Source organism: Sprattus sprattus (assembly GCF_963457725.1).
Source record: "Sprattus sprattus genome assembly, chromosome: 13".
Lineage (NCBI taxonomy): Eukaryota > Metazoa > Chordata > Actinopteri > Clupeiformes > Clupeidae > Sprattus > Sprattus sprattus.
The window spans coordinates 18,362,160-18,384,951 of record NC_137911.1 but is presented as its reverse complement, the minus strand read 5'-3'; the positions used below and the strand labels follow the sequence as shown (position 1 = coordinate 18,384,951).

General features: G+C 42.0%; 2 protein-coding genes across 2 annotated transcripts; one reads left to right on the top strand and one right to left on the bottom strand.

Moving 5' to 3' along the window:
- Positions 1-5,700: 5,700 nt before the first annotated feature.
- Positions 5,701-19,363, top strand: bach2a (BTB and CNC homology 1, basic leucine zipper transcription factor 2a; the record flags this gene model as incomplete). The annotated part of the gene is made up of 5 exons (XM_080849604.1): positions 5,701-5,946; positions 11,488-12,544; positions 13,776-14,020; positions 17,093-17,299; positions 17,880-19,363. The coding sequence occupies 5 exons, from the start codon at positions 5,701-5,703 to the stop codon at positions 18,027-18,029; spliced, it is 1,905 nt and encodes a 634-aa protein (XP_080705730.1). The 3' UTR covers positions 18,030-19,363.
- A 903-nt stretch (positions 19,364-20,266) lies between these two features.
- gja10a (gap junction protein alpha 10 a) lies at positions 20,267-22,187 on the bottom strand (the record flags this gene model as incomplete). The annotated part of the gene is made up of 2 exons (XM_080850205.1): positions 20,267-20,305; positions 20,664-22,187. 2 exons carry the CDS (start codon positions 22,185-22,187, stop codon positions 20,267-20,269), a joined length of 1,563 nt encoding a protein of 520 aa, XP_080706331.1.
- Positions 22,188-22,792: the final 605 nt, after the last annotated feature.

Genomic DNA, 22,792 nt, shown 5'->3' with positions numbered 1-22,792 from the left:
TGCAAGGTTGCGTGTTTCCACTAACTCTGAAGAGGTGTAATTGGAAAAAGGAGGACAGTGAGGTGTTGAAAGGAGTGATGGGGACCCACACAGGGCAACTGTTTGAGCAACGTTGGTGAGCAACGTTGTTTGGGCACTTTCCCATCGATATCAGGCAACACATTTTTATCAGCAGAATGTTAAAGGGCCTATATATAAGCCTGCCTAGCTGGGGAAGGGTGAAGGCTACATGTTGCAAGAAAACAGCTACCATTAGGGTCTCCATCAACATCATTTGACATTTACATGTTGCATTCACTTAAATAGCCATGCTGACTTGGTTATGTGAAATTCAATCCGACACACAAATTGGTGGATTGAGGCTCTGTAGTTTAAAAAGAAGCATTCAATTTCTCCACGAATTGACAGACACTTTTTTTATTCTCTGATATGGGATTTTAGCAAATAAAAACAGCATACCTGACAGTATGGGTTTACGCTCATGACAGCACCCTTTCTTTGCTTTGCTGATGTGTTTGACATCGTTATGACTGTTATTGCTTTGCAATCTGTTGCTATGTAGATAGATTTGAACGTTTTAAACTAAAATTCTTTAATTTTTTTAATCATTGGGGAACTTGTTGGGGTCATCCAATCAGAATACTAGAAACCACTCATGTGATTGCACGGCAACATTGCTCAAATGTATTGCCCCATTTATCACCACCTTGAATGAAAATACATCTTATCCACCAAGCTTAAAGAAGAATAGAAGAAAATCAATGATATATTCTTGTAATAAATTATAAACAGTTAAGAAACCGATTAATTTACCCTCCATTACTCTGGTCCATGTGTATCATTGTAAATGGCATTGCATTTCTACATTTTATGGACACGCAAGTGACGTCATCATTGGGTATGTCAACAATGTAGCAGGTTGAGAGAGGCGTGTCCTCCGCGTGTGGCTAGACGCATGAGGACCAAGATGCTTGCGTGGAACAACGCGACTTCTCCACGTTCTCTGTGCTTTTAAATGACCAGACCGCAATGAGTAATCGATTACCTTTGTGTTTGGGTGTCGAAAGTAAGATAAAACAAGCACCTGAGCCTCGCAAAATGTGGAAAAACTGACGGCTTCCAAACAGACAAATAAAAACAGGTAAGCGACAAGTTCACTGTGAATACCTCCCTATTTTTATATCATAATTTCAAATCGTACTGAAATAACTTATGAAAGAGTACAATGCTCATTGGCGTTGTGTTCATAATTTGATTGGTGTTGTCCAATTTGAGGACAAAGAGGCAGCCTCGTGAAACTGTGCGTAATGACAGGGGGTTCCTGCATTGAACTTGTGCGGGATTTGGTCATCTCTGCAGTTAGTTAATTCCCTAGCACTATTGTATGTTCTTTAAAGCTATTGCATGTGTTCAGGAGAAAATGCACTTCACACCAACCAATTTGCAATCAGAGTCAGACAGGAAAGATAGAAGCACTGCGCTTGAATTCCAGGGCAGGAGCATGACATCACTGTTCTGAATTGACATCGGAATAGGTAAGAGAGACTATGATGTTAGCAAGTTGCTACCAGATCGCCAGATCAGATCAGATCAGAACTGAAATCAAATCAAAGACCAGCACAGCAGTATACTTGGCATTGAGGCCAGTGACAGAATTAGAGAACAACTAACTTTAATCGCTTGTAAGAGAGACTTTCCTCAAAAGCAGATGGAAGTTAGACAGGACATTAACCAGATAACAGGAGATATACCCTATTACAATTTATAAATATTAATAAACCATGTGCATGATTGAAAAATGGATTTATAATTTAAAGTTCAAGTTGTTTTGTAAAGGTCAGGTGGATGATGGTGATTTTAGACTGTGGATGATGTTTGCACTGCACACATACACACATAGACTAGTATAGTACTAGAGAGTACTAGACAGAGCATGTTTGAGAATGGTCCCTTATGTAACTGATCATGTGAAGAATCATACTGTATATCGTTGTACCATGCTGTTAGACTTATTCTGCTCGACTGGACAAAGAATATAGCTTACCCAGGAATTTTACCTTCAGGCGTTAGACCATCTTAAGTCATGAAATCATGTGAACTGAATTCACCAATATACATTTTTCAACCTAAAGATAAATATAAACAATTCTGTATTAACAGTTCTAAGACAAATGTAACAATTGATCAAACAAACACCAAAAATGGCAGGTGACTCAAAATTGATAAATAACCTAAAATGGCTGTGTACATCTCCTAATTCTTGGAGAGTCTTACTGACTCCAGGTCAGTATCCAAGGAGGATGATGAAAAGAAAAAATATGTTCTCCATGTGAAGCGCACCCAACCAGCATAAGACCCATACAGCTAAACAGCATAAAGGTCTCTGCGGTTTAACAGGGCCACCTACAGATGCTCTGAAGGGCCTGTGGTCATGAGAAGGAGGGCACTAATGATTTTTTAATAATCTCAATTAAAAAGAAACATCAAAATGATTGAAACCGAAAAGGAGCCTCTGTATAGTCTCATGGTGTTGTGAATGTTTTAGCGTAATGTAGGGGCCTATTTCCTCACACATGCCTACACTACAAGCAGTTCAGTTGTCTGTGTACACAATTTAATCCAGAATAATTTGCTTATATTTGACTGGCGTAATGGATAAATGTGTGGCCAGTCTTATGTAAGTCGGTTGGTGCTGAATTTTGTTCAGTATGGCTCAGTATACGAGCCCTGGTGTATGACTCCACATCAGATTAGGAAAAGATTCATGTGAGTCTCAGTTCCTGGATATCGGAAGTGATGTTTGGTGTGGAGTATCTAGCTCTTGTGGGAGGTAGGCTACTTGTTTTCCAATTGTATTCTTCTCGGTGGCTTCAAACTTAGAACAATTTAGAAATGTAGACAAACAAAGTACATTTAGACTCAGACAGAAAACCTGCGCTTGAGCAACATGCAGGAACACAATTAAAGGGTGATTGGAGATCACACACAGCTTGTTTACTGTCAATGTTCATTTTCAATCTTATTATTTAATTTAGCAATAATCTTTGCCTTCTGGTCGGTAACTAACTTAGATAAGGTGCTTGTTCCCTGAAACTGAAACTTTTATTGGTGTACATCTCCTTTCAGTGTTTAAGCCATGGGAATTGTCACTGCTACAATAGTGTTAAAAAACGTATAACAACCTTACATTCTCCACCCCACCCATTCATTCTCCATCCGAGAGATAAGTAGTGCGGAAAGGCAAAAGCTATATTATATTGCCAGAACTGTGAAACTGTGTGGTGTAACACAAAAAACATCAAAATGTCTATTTTCCAAAGCCCTTGTGTATTTCTTTAAGGTCTAATCATGTATGTTAACTACAATAAGCAAAACTTTCTGATCAAGCTAGCATTAGCCAAAAATATGAAAGTAGACGTTACCATTCCTTCCTCCCCTCTCTCTCTCTGTCTGACTGATATCCTGGAGGCCTAGTAAAAACATTTTGAGCCTCGCCTAACTCCTTCATTTGGGTTGAAAGCTGAGATGGTTCAGGAGGGAATACAGAGTCTGTGCTGTGGAGTGTCTGCCCAGGCCGATCAATGAGACTGGCTCACAGAAACCTTTGGAGATGTGCCTACAAGTCTAATTAAAAAAGGTTACAGGTTAGAGTAAAAAAAGATTTTAAAAAAGTAAAAGAAAAATATTTTAAATGTATTTATTTTTTATGTAATTAGATATTGGTGAGAATCACATGATCAATCATTATGTTACAACAGTGTTCACACTCTAACAGCACAGCATATTGAATTGTTGCTGTTCATAAGTGGAAATGAGTATCCTTCAATATTCCACCCCTTTTAGTTTTTGACTTGCATGAAGATTCCTACCTGAGTAAAGAGTACATAATTATTAGCAGCAAAATGTAGTTAAAGTTTCAAAGTAAAAGTACTGGTTTGGTCCCTCTAACTGATTTATTATTATATATTACATCATTACATTATTAATACTGAAGCATCAGTGTGTAAGCAGCATGTTACTGTTGTTGCTGCTGGAGGTAGATTTAGCTTAAAGTACTTTATATACAGTTTTAAACACAGGGACAATCGATAAATCTGAGGGGTCATGAGATGAATAATCTCTGATTCACAAATCGGTTTTCAGTTTTGGACCTTTTGTTTAATCTTTGATTTTTGGTGAGGTATTGGATTGTTTCAACATTTATCGTATTTAAATTCAATGAGAAGTTTAGAGGTGAAAATCACTCTTTAATGGAGCTGTTACCAACTTATAGACATTTGAAATGTGACTCCAATTACACATGGCTTTTTGTAAGATGTCAGAAGCCATAACGGTTGGAAACCACTGGTTTAATCTAAATCTTAACCACTAGTTGTTATAATATCCCCTGTTTAAAATCTATAAAGTAACTAGTTACTTAAGCTGTCAAATACATATGGTGGACTAGAACTAGTGCAATGTTTCCCTCGTAAATGTAATGGAGGGGAAGTGTAAAGCAGCATAACATGAAGATACTCAAGTAAAGCACAAGTACCTCAAAACTGTACTTATGTACAGAACTTGGTAAATGTACCCTATTACTTAGTGTACGTTCCTTTCCACTACACTGGTACCAGATCAGGACCTGCCCCATGCACAACACTGCTTCAATTTTAAATAAGATTGATTTCTAACATACATTAGGTCTCCGTGTGGTGAAGGGATTCATTTTAGCTTCTGAACATTTTTTTCTTCTAACTGCTTTAATAGCATTGTGTTGTTTTGACCCTGAAGAGACAGGCTGATGCAACAAATAGAAATGGCATCTCGAATGCTAATTGTCTATTTCAAAAACACACAGTATTGCAAGTGAACAATACACAGCTACTACTTAGCTGTATTGGTGTGGTATAAAAGGTGATTTTAATGAATCTGGATTAATTACAAGGGCGATGTGTTTCTCTACTACTGCAGTCAAAAAGGGTCGGCAGAGAGAAAAAAAGATGGTGTGTGTATGTGTGTAGGTAGATGTGTGTATGTGTGTGTGTATATGTGTTTGTGTGTGGTTGTGAGTGTATATACTTGCTCTTGTGTGTGTGTGTGTGTGTGTGTGCATGTGTGAGTGTGTGGGTTACCCCTTGGGGGACAAGAGAGGGAGAGACAGTTTGGGGGAGTCGTCTGCTCACGCCTTTTGATCTGGCTGAATGTCTGAATTCTCTCCGCCTCTGTCTGAAGTCGTTCCACTGTTCTTAGTTTCTCTGTGAAGCTGCACCAATACCCACTGGAGAGCCACAGTCAAACCTGTCCGCACGTCATGCACATACATAGAAGTATGGTTTTAGTGTTCGTCATGTGGAGATTTTTACATCAAAGCATTTATCCATGATAAAGAAAGATATTAGAGAGCAGTAGAGAGAAGTACTACCAGAGATAATATGTCAGAAATTAAAAATAAATTAAAAGGGTAATGTGATTTTTTTTATGCTCTGTTGAATACTCTTAGCGGCTATATAGAACCCATCGCTCAGTCATCAACCTGATCAGAGGATCATCAGTAAATTTCACTCACCTACTTTACAATAGAGATTTATTTATTATAAAATAAACAAATAGCAAATAAACAAATTACATGAATATTGGTATATATATAAATAATTATTATTCGTTATTTATCTGTTTATTTGATTATAAATCTATGTGTTTTTAGGGTCCGACTGGAGGATGTGGTCTGTGGAAGAGAAGCCTGGGGGGCTCATGTATGTGTTTGAGTGCCCGACACACAGCTCTAGCCTGCTGCGGAGCCTGGAGGCCCAGAGGAGGGATGGTGTCCTCTGCGACGTCACCGTCCTGGTGGAGGGGCGGCGGGTCAGCGCTCACGGGGCAGTGCTGGCAGCGTGCAGCGGCTACTTCCTGCAGAGGCTTCAGGAGAGGAAGGACAGGGAGGCCGTCTTTAGTCTGCCCCACACAGTGAGTCATGGCTCAGTGGGACTCAGTAAATGGTCAACATGGAATGCTAATGACAAGATTCCTGCAGGTGCCACAGCGGTTTTTGGTTCACTGTCCAACAATGTGTTTAAATAATTAGGATAAATAAATATGCATAGGATAGCAAGTAAAGATGTGGACAGAGTCACAGATCAGTCACCCTAATCAGTTTGTGATTAGATTAGTGATAATCTAACGTGCATGTTGTAATTATGTGTGTTGTTAAAGCCCCATTCCTTGAGAATCGTTATTTGTTGCTACTGAGCTCCCCCTAAAGATGCAGAGTGTAGCACACTTTTACACCACTGTCATAATTACAAATCGCGCTTCGAGACCCCCTAATGGGCAGTGTACACGTGTATTTGTTGACAAGCTGAAGTATATGGAACTGTCAGGATATGGGAAGACAACGGTAGTAGACAAAGAAGTATGTAGACTGACAAGGTACAGTAGTATCACCAGATTTTACACAAATATGACTAACAAAAAAAAGGATGAACATTTTTAAAATAACATTGGCAAGGATGTTTATGATGAAAACTAGTGAGACAACAACTCTCCTAACACAACCAAGCAGGCAAGTGCAAGACAAATCAAGACAGCTTATAAGTTATAGCCTGACGATGTCATACTCATAATTCTAGTCAGAATATGAGTCTGATACTGACCCATTGGGCTGTGATTATGGGGTGTGTTTCAACGAACCAGGAAAAAAAATGCCTCTTCACTCAATTGGATACCTACAACCAATCAGAGCAACATAGTATGACCATCTGATACATTAAAACTTTTACCGGATCCCGTAGGAAGGACGGCATAAACATATTTTTGATCGACAAATGCCTTGATCGCGTTTCTCTGTTCCTCTTTCAAAATGAATGCGCTGTCAATATCTGTGAGATATGCCTGCTCACGTACTTATTAGCAGCAAGGCTAGCTAGCTACTATGTGTTTCAATGGATTTTTTTGTCTACGCGTTAGCAATAACCTATCAATAATGGTCTAGAGCGCTTCAGTTAAGACCTACAATCCTCGGCAACATTCGTGTTGCACATACACAATTAACCGAGTCAATGTAGACATAAAAAAGTTGTGTAGATAGCTTAAATCACATAAAATATGTCCCACTAAGCTCCCGAGACGCCGCCATCTTGGTTCGATTTCTAATCTATCTGTCTAATCACCTCAAGCGTTGGTTGGTCATCTGTCCATCATCGTATAAAGCCTGCCCTGACAATTTGATTGGTAAGACAGAATCCTGACTTCTGATACTCTCTCCCCAACTGCACAAAGCCAGACCGAATCTCCCTGACCAAAAATGTTGTGGGCGGGGTTCGGGCTGGTATCCAGGCTATATAAGTTATATATATTACTGACTATTACGGACAACAGAAAGAAGGCCAGCTCCGCATCTAACTTGTTGGTTTCTCTCTCTTTTTCTCTTCCTATCCTCTGACAATTACTTCATCCCCCCTGCCATGGTGTCCATACAGAGAACACTACGCTAGCTTCCTCTTATAGCTAGCACATACTGTAGGTCTAGTTGTTGTTGCATGAGATGGTGCAATAAAGCATTTTGTAGTTTACATCGAGGTCTCGTGCCCTGTATCCCAAAGTTGTATAATGCAATTCTAGGCGCTCAAGGCGTGCTGGGGCAATTGTAAAATTAGAGCATAATGTCTGTTTGTTTCATTTTCAGTTTCAGTTTGTTTATTTGATGAAGAGGGACAGTGTACATTAATAAACATTAAAATGTAAATGCACCCAATTATAGCCAAAAGACTAGTTTCCATTGGCAGTCCCCCTGCCAGAGTGAAAAAGGCTAAACAACTTAAAAAAGGCATTAATGTATATATCAACCATAACATTGACCAAAAATCTAAAAAATGAAATGAAATTAAATAAAATAAAATCAATCAATATACAAGTTCTACTGCTTACCCACTAATGATCACATTTTTGGTTATTTATTACCTCCGCCAAGGAGGTTATGTTTTCACCCCTGTATGTTGGTTTGTCAGTCTGTTTGTTTGTTTGTCAGCAGGATTACGCAGAAACTCATGGACCGATTTCCATCAAACATTGTGGGGAGATTGGGTCATATAATGGCAATAATTGATTAGATTTTCAGATGTCAAGGTCAAAGGTCAAGGTCACAAAAAAATCATCGTTAATTATTAGGCATTGGCGGAGGTTTGCATTCTCTGAACGCTCCCATTCTTGTTAACCATGTTTTAAGATGTATTTTTAAGCTGTTGAATAAGGTTGATTCTCCAATGTTCTCTGGGAGATGGTTCCATTCCTGGGCTGACCTAACTGAGAAAACCGACTGTCCAAATATAATTTTGGAATATCACAGTCTCCTCTTGCTGCCTCTCGAGTAGCACTGGTTTCTGCTGTTCTAAACTTGACTAGGCTGCATAGTGGTGGGCAGGGACGTGCACAGGAATTTTGAAGGGCAGTTGCTCTGCCCTGGAAAAAAGGGGCAAATGGGGGTGCAAATCGTTAATGTAAAGACTGAAAAGAAGTGGCCCCAGGATTGAACCTTGGGGAACACCTGTAGACAGATTTTTGAAGTTGGATAATACATTGTTTATTTTAACACACTGAGAACCAGTTGGATGCAGAAGAAGAGAAGTTAAACTGAACAAACTTAGACTGAAGTATGTTGTGGTTGACTGTGTCAAACGCCAGAAAAACTGCACCCACAACTCCTCCTCTATCCATAAGGGACTGGACTTCACTGCTGTGTCCTCCAGTTTGGCATAGATTACTGTAGTGTTGCATTGAAAAAAAGAGAAAAAACACACAGACAAACACTTCTTTGGATTACAGTAATAAAGTTTGTATTATAACAGTAAACAAACAATTATTAAATGCTTCAATATTTTTTATTACAACCATATGCTAAAATACACGTGTTGCTGTTACGGATTGCGGGTGATGGGTGTAGAACTCAATTGCACGACTCAGACAAATGCAGTAGATTTAGAATAAAGGTTTTACTTTCCAGGGTTCGGTACACGGTAAGACAGTCCAAAAGCAGGCAAACAATCCAAATGGGCAAAGGCAAAAGAGAAGTCGAAAACAGGGGTCAGCAACACGAGAAATATCAATTACTACTGTGAACAAGGAGGAACACAGAGAAAACACGGAGGAAACAGACACAGAGAACCAAACACGTATCAAATATGACGAGAACGCAACGAGAGACAAGCATGGACTATATACACATACAACAGAAAACGAGGGACAAGTGAGAACAATCAAGGCGGGGCAGACAATGAGACACAGGTGGACTAAACAAGGGAATTACAGTAAGACACGTGGAAACAAAAGGTAAACAAACACAAAACCGAACACGTGGAAATACAGGGGAAACAAACTAAGAGACAGACCAGGATAAGGGGAGGGGGCATGAGGAGTCAGACACGAGGAGACAAAGGTAAACAAACACAAATGAAGGAACACGTAACACAAGGAATACATACAAGGAAACAAGACAGGGACAGAGCACAGACCTTACAACTGCACACTATATAGGCTTACTATATTACAACAAAAAGGCATGAATATGCTAAGTATTCACTGCAGTATTTCCAATGCACTAAATTGCATACATCAACACAAGATACAGTCTACCAAAGTACTGTAATACCACTTTACTGTAAGCCTGCTGTAGCCCCTAATGCTGATCCATTCTGTCCTCTGCATTTGGTGTCAAACTTTTACATGTTTGAACTTTGCATTTACTGTAACATTCTTCTCTGCATTGCATCTTGGAAATACGTCAATCCAAGCCAAGTATCTGAAGACAGTGTTCATATGTCGGTTTGCCTCTCACAATAGATGTCACAATTGAGTGGGTAAATTTACTGTAATTGCATTCTTCAATCACTGTCTTTCACTGATAGCCTATGACTTACATATAGAGCAGTACTGTAATAGGGGAAACATATCTTCAGGAAAAGTAAACTCTATGTTTGCCTTCTGTAGAGATAGTAAGAAGTTTGCAAGCCAAAGAAAATGCATAATCTAAATAAACTTTCTGCTATAATAAGAATACTTTTCTTATTCAAGCATATAACAAAATGTTTCTGTCCAAATATAGCATCTTTCCATCTACAGTGATCTAAATAACTATAGGTTAGGTTTTGAACTGGAAGTTAACTGTTTTGAACAGAGTATCTAAACATCGGCAAAAAATGCTGTAGTTGCACAGCGTTTTGCAGGTAGTGAACATTGACTGGGACAGGTATCCATGAATTCTGGAAGAAGGTGACATTGACTGCATTTGTATCTAAGCATAGGGGCATGTATTAATAGTTTGGTTCACATGGTCTTCTGGTATGTTAAATGTGTTTTGGGAATGTGTACATGGTATTGATACAAGAGTTAAAATTATTGGAAAAACTGTAATGTCAATCAAACGTGCCTAGTGTGATTATGTGTGTTATTAATGTCTGTTGCGGTGTGAACCCTTACTGTTTGTTTTCCTTAGTATGGATTCTTTACTGTGAGTTTTCCATGGTGTGGATTTTTACTGGAGTATAGATTCTTTACTGTGTGCTTTCTCTGTTATGGATTTTTTGTGTGTGTGCACATGTCTGTGTGTGTGTTTATGTGCTGTGTATGTGTTTGTGCGTGCGTGCGTGCAGGCGTGCGTGTGTGTGTGCATTTGTGCTGTGTGTGTAAGTGTGTGTTTGTGCTGTGTGTGTGCGTTTGTCCTCTGTGTGTATGTGTGTGTGTGTGTGTGTGTGTGTTTGTCCTCTGTGCGTATGTGTGTGTGTGTGCTGTGTGTGTGTGTGTGTGTGTGTGTGTGTGTGTGTGTGTGTGTGTGTGTGTGTGTGTGTGTGTGTGGTGTGTGTGCGCTGGTGTGCACGGGTGTGTGTCTGTGCTGTGGCGTGGCCTCGTTAGCTGAGCTGGTGCGGGCACTACAGTAAAGAAGCCTCTGACGGAGCGAGCTCCTCATAGAGATGAGGCCTCTGTAGGCGGCAGCAGCAGCTGCTGAGGCAAGCTGGAAATAGATCCCCCCAACCCCAGCCCTCACACCCACCCCCACACCCAACCCCCCCGTCCTTTATGTATGTGCAGCTTTGGGAGAGCAGACTGCTTTAGGGCTGGAGGGGGGGATTTTTTAGAAGCAGTAAGGCACTTACACATACACACTTACACACACACACACAAAGATTGCCACTGCCCCTGGCTTTCACTGGTTTCTGTGAGTTAAGTGAGGGTGGATTGAAGAGGTTTTCAGTGTCCCTTTTTTCTATTTTCTCTCTTTCTTTTTCTCCCTCTTTCTCACTCTTTCTCTCTTTTGGCTTGTGTTCTGTCTCTCTCTGCCTCTCATTCTCTCTTTCTCTGTCTCTCTGTGTCTCTCTCTCCCTTTCTCCCCTCTCTCTCCCTATTCATTTCTCCTTTTATTGTCCAACTCATTAGCTCTTTTGTTTAATTGCACCATATACCACCTGTGTGTCTTCAAATTGAAGGCGAGGGAAATAACCTCTGCGTTCCCTTCTGCAGGTCACTGCCAGAGGGTTCGCCCCACTGCTGCAGTTTGCCTACACCGGGAAGTTCTCACTCAGCAGGGAGAGCCTCCAGGAAGTTCTCCACTGTGCAGAGCAGCTCCACATACGTGACCTGGAGGAGTCGTGCTTCCCTCTCCTGACCGCACAGCTCAGTCACGCCTCAAAGGAGGAGTCTCCTAGTCCAAAGCTTGTTCACTCAGAACCCTGTGAAGTCTCCACCCTTTGTTCATCCAGTGAAGAGGACGTAGGGGAGTCACCACTGAGTCAGTCAGACAAACATATGACCTTTGATCCTCTTCAGTGTTCCGAATCCAGGAAGTATCAGCATACTCTCACTTCAGTGACAGGCAGTAGGTCAGGTTCCTCAAGAGATCCTCTTGAGGCCACCTCCACTGGCGGTGTCCAGCGGTCTCAACCTGGGTCTCCAGCCCCAGATGAAGCAAGCACTGGGGAGAGGAGTCTGTCTGGCTGTAGCTCAGAAGTAAAAGTAGAGGAAGAGGCGGTGATGGAGTCTGATGATGACCTGCTCAGCTCTAAGTCATTAGACAGAACTTTTAGCACCAGTGTTGCTGCAGGCCTACACTCCATCCTCTTTAAGAATAATATGGAGCTACACCTACCACACATTTCACATCAGTTTATGGATAATAGAGTCACTTGTACGAACCAGAAACATGGGCTGCAGGAGGCTCAGAAAAAACCCCACTGGTGTTTCAACCAAGAATCACCTTTGACCTCTGTTAATCCCCAAGTCATCCCCTCCAGGTCATTGAGGCCTCTATCCAGGGGTGGGATCTGCAAAGAAGAAGCAGGGCTGAGCAGGACCAGTGTTATATTTACCTCAGGGTTTCCCAGGCAACCAGAATTTCCAGCACATTCCGGCCCTGATCCCAGTCCACTCTCCATGTCCCCTCAGAATATCTCTCCTGAGAACTTGGCGTTGTCATGCTGTTTCACACACAAAATCAGCAGCCACGGCCAAGTTAAAGAGTGTCATCCAGTTTCTCACAATGACCAAAATGCAACATCCACATATTACTCCTATGATGAAGGTCGGTGGGGCTCTTCCCAGTAAATTCTTAGCAATTTGCTGAAGTTTGTCAGTATTCTGTTTCATACTTTCTCGCAATCTAGGAAGGGCCGCTGGCTGTCCGTCTGATTCAACCAAAAATCCTTGTGACCTCTGTGTCCATCTACTCATTAGGAAGCTAGAATATCGCTTTCTCTTTTTTTTAGACTTAAGGTCTAAAACCCACTCACTAGCCTTCCTGATTCCCCAAATTAGCTGGAAACCATCTTTAATCATTTCCATTTTAATTTTATCATGTTTGATATCAGTTCCCACACTAGCCATTGCAATCTGCACACTTAAAGGGAACTTATGGCTTGAATTTTGACTTTCCATCTCAACAGACTGAATCTCCACAATCTAATGTAAATAATTTACAAAATGTTTTTAGAAAAATATCTAAATTCAAAATTTTAAAATAATGCTGTGTCCTGTTTTCACAACACCCGTTTCTGTTCACAACACATATAATCCCTTTGGACCTAACATCTGAGACAGACAGCAATAAATTGTAGCATGTGAACCCATCAACTCAGACAGCGGTTGACAGTGGCTACCCTTGAGCGTTACCGCACTCAAAAATCTTCTGTGATACTGCACAGGCACTTGCTATCCTATTATTCCTAAGGTTAGGTAAGCAATTTAATTTACTTACCATGTGTTGTGTCAAAACCAGGCAGTTGTAGGACTCTTACAGCAGAGCTGAAATCTCAGCGAAATCCAAGAAATTAATCTAGGCCGGAACCTCCATTAAAAGTATATGAATACTAAAAGTATATGAATACTTCCTAATCAACGGAGACTCAGTCAAGTGAATATGGAATGTCAAGATTCAGGTTTTAATCTTGCAATGATGATCATCAAAGGAGGGAGAGCAAGACAAGGCTGCACTAAAGATTTAGTTTCACCAAGGCTGATTTCACTAACTAACACAAGAGAAGTCTCCTGTATTTAACCTACACAACATGTTGGAGTGGGTGGTTACTAGAATGCTAATATTTGCCTAAGAGACAGACGGGCCAGGAACTCTATATTTAAATGAGGAGTTCCTGGCCGGAAGTGTTATCTCTTCTCACAGTGATCAGGGCATCTAGCAGCTGTGACCATTTGGGTTTTAACAGAATACACAGGAAGCTATATAATTAACATTGTTATAGCTTTGACTGTGGATTACATTTGAATAAATGATGTTCTATTTCTCCGATACTATCAAGGTCAAATTGGGAAATCCTCTCTCAGTGTTCCTCCATCTGCCATCTCCTGCTTCCCTTTCCCACGGATGGCCTACTGCCTGGCTCTGAGACCGCCTGATCCGAGCAGGGCCAAGGACTCCATCTTGAGCCCAGTGTCCCCCCAGATCAAGACAGAGAAGTGCTATGACTCCAGCTCCAGTGATGAGTCGGGCTCTGTCTCCGCGGGAGACTATGAGTCATCGCATGCTAAAGACCGAGGGTCGGAGGTTGGTGCATTCATCTGCTCTGTTCATTTAACCCACAGCCTTGCTTGTCATATCGCAGAGCCCACAAGCACAGTTCACAGGGAGTCTCCCTGAATGTGTGGCTTAAAAGTTGACCATGAAAAGCCTGAAGTTAATGAATGTAATACAATGTAGCTTCAGTTGACTGATCACTGGATCTGAAATGTATTTCCAATCCAGTGATCATTCAACTGAAGCTGAGTATGAGTGTACAACTCAATATTCATCTCTAGCATAACAGATAGCTGCTTAGCCAGGAACAGGTCTTGCCCTCATCTGTGTCAAAATCACCTGCTATATGAGACTTGATTAAATGGGTCTGAGGCATTCATCTGTAAAGCGCTTTGAGTGCTCTATGAGTAGAAAAGCATTATATGACTGCAGTCCTTTTACCATTTACCATTAATATACTACTGGCAGATTAGGGTGCTTTAAATGCAGGTGATCGAGGTCTCCTGGTTAGGGTCAGATGTGGAGGATTTCACTGGAGTGACCTGTAAACTGTGCCTCCAAACACTGCCTCATCATTTTGACCTTTTCCCACATGTGGTATCACCATCCCTTTCCATGTGTGAAGCACATTTTCCTTTACTGTGAGCTGATGCTGAAAGCATGCATATCATTTTGATTTGTGTATAATCAATAGCATAACCCATACAGATATAAGAGCTCAACAACTGAACTACTCTCAGTAACTCAGTAGTTGTACTAAATAGAACAGTAATATTAACCTGTCACTCAGGTTTTTTCCTGTACTGAATGCTGATGCCTTGTACTTATTTTTGTTCATTCAAAAAGGTGCATTAAGTTTAAATGGTGTGGCTTTAAAATATAAGACTCTAGTAAGGGTAGAGGGTATACATCTTGGGGTTGGGGTAGGTTTGTGCATAGGATTAAAAGAGTAAGGTTTAATGTCGACTATGACAAGCAGCATGCAGTCAGAATACTTTTTGATTTTCCACTCCAAAGGCAGCATGGAGTATTTTTTTCTGCCTCACTACTGGAACCCTGTTCTAGTGTTGAATTAGAAAGTTGGAACACTGTATTAAGAACTGAAATGATCTCAATTCCCTGTAGTTCTTTTTCAGATTGTCCACTGAAGAGAATGGATTTTTTTTCACTGGCTAAATATTTGTGGTATCAGATATCTGTGTAGTTCATGCCTACTGTGTTCCTTTGATTTTGTTGCTCTTAACGGCGCCACATAAATGTACTCTAAAAAAGCTAAAGCTGTGCTGCACCTAACCAACCGGGTTGTGCTTTACTACTGTGGCTCTCATCACCACTTACACCCATCTGCAGTGTGTGTGTGTGTGTGTGTGTGTGTGTGTGTGTGTGTGTGTGTGAGTGTGTGTGTGTGTGAGAGTGTTTGTGGAAGATAAAAAATAGGTATGTGCCAAAGCAATATCCCTGACAGTGAAGTCAGATCACATCACTCTCAAATCACCACAAGCCATCTAAAGCCATGCGCAGCGTTTCTCGCTTTGCAGCAAGAGCCCTCTTTGCTTTCTCGCTGTGACACAGTGCATTCAGGCCTCGAGCACCGTCACCCCATTAGACTGGCTGAGCCCCTGGCTGTGCTTCCCAGCATGGGGAAAGTGGAGCGGGGTGCCTGGTGTGTCACCCCCCCACTCTCCGCTTGAAACAGATGAGGCCCACTTCTCAGCCATGGCCCATTTACAGAGTAATGGCCCAGCCAGGCCTGGGACTCTGAGGGAGGCAGTGACAGCCAGGATTGATGAAGGCTGTACAGGCTCTCTTTGTCACCGTAGTCTTATCACTGGTGCAACTGGAGTGGTCTGGTTAAATATAGACATCCATCCTTCTCAGGAGAAGAAGGGGAAGATACACACACAAGGTCAATGCTGGAAGATGTGACTCTCTCTTTCTCTTTAGCTGTACACCCCTCCCCCACTCCTCTCTATCTCTATCTGTTTCTCTCTCTCTCTATTCCTTTGCTGTTTGTCGTCTTTTCTCTTCCTGATTCATTTCGTATCAATTTATTTTCAAAATAGTGAGGATTTCATGAGTTTTCAGATGCATTTAAAAACCTAGTGATCATTACAAGTGCCCCTTCTTATTCATGTCTCTCTTTCATTTAGTTTCACTCCTTTTCCTGACGTCATCTCTTTCCTTCTTGCCTGTCTGACCATCCATCACCTCAACAGTTTAATACTAGCTTTGAAAAGGTTACAAGCCAATAATGAAGCCCTCTAAAAGCCTTGACCTTCGTGTTATCTATAGAATGCCATTCAGTAATAGCTAACTGCTCACCAGGCTCCTTCTTCAGCATCTAGCTCTCAGCGTTACCATGACAATCCCTCCTCTCAGGAGTTGTGCCAGGCTGATGTTATTTTTATCCATCCGCATAGGAATAATGACCTTAGTTTCATTTATAATTTTCTTTTATTTGAATGCAAATACAAGCTAGTAGCCAATCGACCATATCTTAATTGTCTATCGAACTGGTCTATTTTTCAATAAATCCATACAATAGTTATTCATCTTTTCCAGCACATTTGCTGCCATTGATTTAGATAATAATGTGACACTGACTCAATCATGGGATATCGTTATTGGTGCCTTCTTGTCCATTCTGTGGTTTTCTAATATCTTCAGCATTTCCTGTGCTTAGGATGTTTTGACATTATTTGACTACACTGCCATCTAGTGGTCAGCTGGCTCAACTCTATTCTGACTTTGAAGTTGCAGTGGTCAGAAAAATACCTGACAGAAAAAGTAGACTAGACCACCCAGAGCTCAAATTTCACTCAGGCAGATGTTCACAGTTTCCCACTCTATCAGTGCAAAAATAACTAAACAAATAAATAGTAAATGTTTACAAATGTTTTAGTCAATGTCTTTTTGCATGTTGGGTGCATTTGATTTTGTAAATCAAAAGATCACAAATGTAAGACACATTTAGCTAATTAGCATTAACATCTGCAGCATTTAATGTGACTTATGATGTACTTATAGTGAAATAGAAAATGCAGGTAACTAACATTATCTATGGGAATCTTGATGCAGACTTTGCCCCGTTTGTATTTGCAGGTAAACCTCCCTCTCCCTGTGGATCAGCTCACTTACCTCCCCCGCAGTGACTTCCAGCTGGTGATGAGGATGCACAGAGTAAGCCCAGAGCAACTGGAGTTCATTCAGGATGAACGGCGCCGCAGCAAGAACCGTATCGCAGCCCAGCGGTGTCGGAAGAGGAAGCTAGACTGCATTCAGAACCTGGAAGTTGAGATACACAAACTGGTAAGAAAGTGCTTTGCGTGTGTTTGTGTGTGTGCAGTTGTATTTATCTATGGTTTGTGTGTGTGTGTGTGTGTGTGTGTGTGTGTGTGTGTGTGTGTGTGTGTGTGTGTGTGTTGGGGGGGTGCACAATATGTTTGTGTGTGTGTGTGTGTGTGTGTGTTATTTTTGTGTATTTGTGTTTCAGTGTCTGAACAATAGGTTTGCATTCTGTGTGCATGCTTTTAAGTGTTTTAAGTGTTTCTGGTAGTCATTTTCTAGATTTTGCAGATCATTTCTTTGAACTACTGAAACCCCAGGGGTTTACAAAAGTCCGAACACTACATAAGCCAGGCCTCATTGTGATAAGCTTGTCTGTTATGTGATGTACACTGTGCAGGGTAGGATCACACTGCCAGCACACTGTAATATTTATATGAAACTAATACACTAAAATGTGTGTGTGAAACCACATTAAAACATGAAAACATCTAACCTATCTATGTGTGTGTGTAGACACAGGTATTGAAGTAACACAGCGATATGTGTTTGTTAACACAAATATGTGAAACTAACACTTAAATGTGCATGTGTGTGGACACAGGTGTGTGAGAAGGAGACGCTGCTGAGAGAGAGGAACCAGCTGAGAGTTTGCATGGTGGATCTCAGAGAAAACGTCTCCTGTCTGAGCCAGAGAGTCCAGAGAGAAGAACAGGAACTCCCAAACAAGGTTCCATCCATTATCAGTAACTGATTGAACTGGCTGAACTGATCAGAGGGTTCCAACGCCTAGGAATCTAAAAGTGGTTACTGTTCTTAGCTTTGTCTGGAGGCTAAGTCTGGAAAAGGCTCCATACCTCTGATAAGGTTCTACTCTTTGAAAGGTTCCTCTCACCCATCTGAGAACCAAAATCGCAGAAGATCAGTAGAGCATGTCCCACAAGTGTTCTTGTGCTCTGAACCTGCTCTGGATTAGTTCTGATGGAAGAGAGCATATCTTTACCTGGAAGGGAAGATCAATGTGTAGCCATCCTCAGTCTCCCCAGTGATGCGCCACTTACTTGTTTGCTAAGAAATTACTGAAAATTGCATCAACAAATGAGCTGCCCATGGAAATCTATTTCCAGGTATCCGTAAGAAACATTTCATTTGTGAGTGGTTTTAGTCAGATTAGATCTTCCAGAACAAAGTAGGGGTCATGACATCATTGTGATTGTTTTGTGATTGTGTTGAAAAACTTAATTGGGCTGCTGTTTAATTGATGCTTGCATTTGATGTAGATACACTTGAAACTGTGTACTATTTAGAGATTAGAGCTTCTCAGTGGTCATAGCAGTGAGCTATGTAGAGGACACCACCACAGAGTTCTAGGAATGAAAAAAAGTTATTTTCAGAATGTCAGAGTGTTCCCGATACCTCTTCACTGACATACACTTCCTTATCTTCCATATTCATTATGTTGTCTTTCACAACGTGGCCAAATTAACTCAGGAATGAACTGTAGTGTTTCATAGCTATTTTATAGAACACATATGTGAACAATAGTGCAGAGTATTGCAACCTCATTTGTTAAATACAAGATATGATATATCTGCAATGTATGTAACTATTTTTATATCAGTGTTTCTCAACAGTCTTATAAAAGAATGTTTGTGACATTCTGAATCATCTTTGGGTAGAGAGTTAGTTAGGGACCACCTTAAGAAACCTTTTCCACTACTTTTTGAACTGTTTGCTTAGGAATATTGGACATTTCTATTATCTGTACAGTATTGCTGTAAACATTAATCTGTTTCAAACCACTAACTTTGTCAAGAAAAAAACCCTAATCTGCACAACAGATAATGCAGTTTTTGCAAGTAAATTCAATTGTAAAGTCTGATTGTGTAGTATATTTATAACCAGCTGATGGTAAGTAGCAAGATCTTCCATGGTAGCCTTCACACTTACCCGTGAATGACAATGCTAGACGATAAAGCAACATCACAATGAATGCAAGCGTAAACTGATGTTTCCAAGACATTCCTGTCACAATGATTACAATTTATCTGAGCAATTCTAATATACCTCATGTTTTGGTCAAACTAGTTTTTAGTAGAGGCTGCTCTTTTGTTGTATTCTACTCTTCTGTGTGCATGTTTTTGATGGTGGTGCTTTGTTACAGGATACAGAATTTGATTATAATTTTGTTCCATGTGAAAAAAAACAACAACAACGTAGATATCAATCCTGTTTGTAAGTGTTGTAGATATTTATACATTTATAAAGTGAATAAAACTGATGTAGCATGCCCATATCACCTGTTGTTGTGCCTGACACCATGATTGACCGGTCAAATAGTGTGGGTAGGAACCTGTTCAAAATTACTCGATGTGGCACATGTCACACTCAGGGCGCTACGAAGTGGCATGTCAACATTAACACAAACAAGCTTCTTTGTAAAGAAAAAAAAGCATTTTTAATAGACTTTTGCTTTGCATTCTCCATGACAGTACAGTGCATCTGCCACTGTTACTGTCCCTAGTACAATCATCAAAGAACATGTCGCAGTCAAAGTACATTAGTAGTTCAGAACCTCACCTCCACATCTTAAGTCTTCGGGGCTTACATCACATTTCATGCTTGTAAGTTCCTGCGCTTTGTTCAGTTATCCTCAGTCTAGAGGTCTTTGAAGTGCTGCTCCACGCCCACTCTCTCACTCTACCGCCAATGGGAAGATTGTTTTTTTTTTTTTTTATTTCTCTCTGCTTTCAGGTAATTTTTAAGGTGCTTACAATAAAAACTCAGTAGAAAAAGCACTATGTGTCTCAAAACAAACAAACAAAACAAATCCCAAAACCAAAATAAAAGCTTGAAGTTGTAGGCTTTAGTGCCAATGCATTCCTAGGAGAGCAGATGGGGGTCTAACTGTCTTTGCCACTGATAACTCCTTTCATCGCTGCTGCACGGAGACGACCTGTCACCATCCTCTAGTCCTCTTAGTCAGCCTGTTCACTTTTTCATTATGGAGGAAATGTCCATGAATACACTCTGAAAGAGAAATGACGCCAGAAAGTCGTTATGCAGTGGCAATTTAAAAAAAACAGGCAAAACTGTCATAGAAACTCTTGCAGCAGGTGTTGAATATAGTCGTAAATTCACTCAAACAAATGTGTATACTCAAAATAATACCACGCACGGCAAATGGATTCTGTTGGTATTCTGAAGTAATGAATAAATGAATGCAAATGAGCCACCAACAACATTGCGGTTGGCTTTCTAGAAGACCTAGGGTCCTTTTGGGGTTAACAGAGAGTAACAATATGCTACAAAGAGACGAAGTAGACAGCTGATCAGTCCCTCTCTAAATCAGTAGGTCGGAAACCCTTAGTCCCAGCGCTTTACTTGCCATTGACATTCTCCGTCCGGGCGGCGGGTTCATGGCCATGTTGTTGAGCGAGCCCAGCTCTGACCCTGAGCTCCGGCTGGTCTGGCAGCTGGACACGTTGGATGAGTCACTGTCCGAGGGCAGCCGCGCCATGAAGCTGGCCTTGCGCGGGTGCAGCGGGTACAGCACGTCACTGTCTGACGAATCTCGCCGATCCTCTACCAGGTCCAGGGCCCGGCTGGGCCGGTGCTGGGCCAGATGAGTGGGCAGGTGGGGCATTGAGACCGGTGCTGCCACCATGTGATTGAGCTGGAATGGCCTGCCGGGGTTCTGGCCCTCGTGGGTTTGCTGGGCCAAACATGACAGCCTCCTGTGAGCCTCCCCAAGAAAATCGTTCGCAGCAAACTGAGACTGTTGTTGTGTGTGTTGCTGCAGATGGGGTTGGCTCTCTGAGATGCCGTGCTGAAGCGCTAGCTGCGGCTGCTCCAGAGGCATCTGGAAGCGCAGACCCTGGATGCGACCCTGACTGGCCAGACGCACCTGCCGGGTCTGCTGGGAAAAACAAGAGACGAGGTGGCCACCACCGCCGCCCTCGTTGATGCTGTTGTCCCTCTGTGCATCGCCACTCGGTATCACGTCCATGGCTGCCAAATAGAGCGGGGGAGGGTCAGCGTGGCCCTCGGGGAAGAAGCTGGTCTGCACCAGCATGGGGTTTGTCTTCTGCGGTGACATGTTGGTGACCACGCACAACTGCTGGAGATTGGGCTTGCGGGGAAAGTTGCCCAGGCTGTCGCTGTCGTCCGCGGGTCGCAGCCCCGTCAGCGTCTGCTTGATTTTCCTCACGCCCAGGTGCGATATCTCCAGCAGGTTCAGCAACAGCGACACGCACGCAATAACAATCATGAACACCATGAAGATAGTTTTCTCCGTCGGCCTGGAGACGTAACAGTCCACCATGTTGGGACAAGGCAAAGTCTCACACTTGTACAAGGGATCTAGGCCAATGCCGTATAAGATATATTGAGCCACTATGAAGCCCACCTCCACCACTGATCGGGTTAGGATATGAATGACATATGTACACAACAGGGACCCCTGCAGAGGAGCCTTCTTCACCCTCTTCTGCTCCTCCAGCTTCTTCAGCTCCTTCTCCAGTCTCCTGTGCTCCTCCAGCAGAGGCTCGACTTCCTCCAGCTCTGCCCGCAGCTGCACCTTCTTGCGGTGGCGTTCCTTCTCCAGCGAGCGCAGGCGGTAGAGCGCGTGGCCCATGTAGACGAGCGAGGGCGCAGAGACGAAGACGATCTGCAGAACCCAGAAGCGGATGAGCGAGATGGGGAAGGCGCTGTCGTAGCAGACAGTCTTGCACCCCGGCTGGTCCGTGTTGCACACAAACTGGCTTTGCTCGTCAACCCACACATCTTCCGCCGCCACACCAAGCACCAGCATGCGGAAGATGAAGAGGATGGTCAACCAGATCTTGCCCACTATGGTGGAGTGAACGTGGACTTCCTCTAGAATGCCTCCCAGCAGGTTCCAGTCCCCCATGTTCACTGCCACATGTCTGTGCTGCGACCAGCAGAAAAATAACAGGCGGACGTCAACAAACAAACAAACCTGAATTTGAGAACATCCTACAGATCAATAGACCCAACTGCTATGTTGGGATAGTTATAAAGTAACCTTATTGTTTTTACATCCATATGTTGAATTATGAGGATGCGGTTTAAAAATGAATTAAACAAACAAACATGCCCACAAACCATCAAGCCACAAACAACAACAACAACAAACAAACACACAAACAAAAGAAAACCTACCTATCAATGGGAGGTGCTCTTTTCTTGATCCTTTGTTAGCATATTTCCCAAACTCTCTCTGATCAGTCATTCATGTCACGTTCTTAGTGAGAATTTGCGTCTAATTTTAGCCGTGTGCAAGCCCGGTGCCTGTGCCTGTGCCAGTGTAACGTTAGCTGTAGTGACTGCTCCCACGAGCCCTTGCATGCTCAGTTCACAGGATGCAGCAATTGATCTGAAGCTGACGGGACAATGCCCCATGGCATCTTATCAAGCAATTGTTCAAAACAGCATCACCCTCCCCACACACACACACAGGAGCACACACACAGGAGCACACACACACACACACAC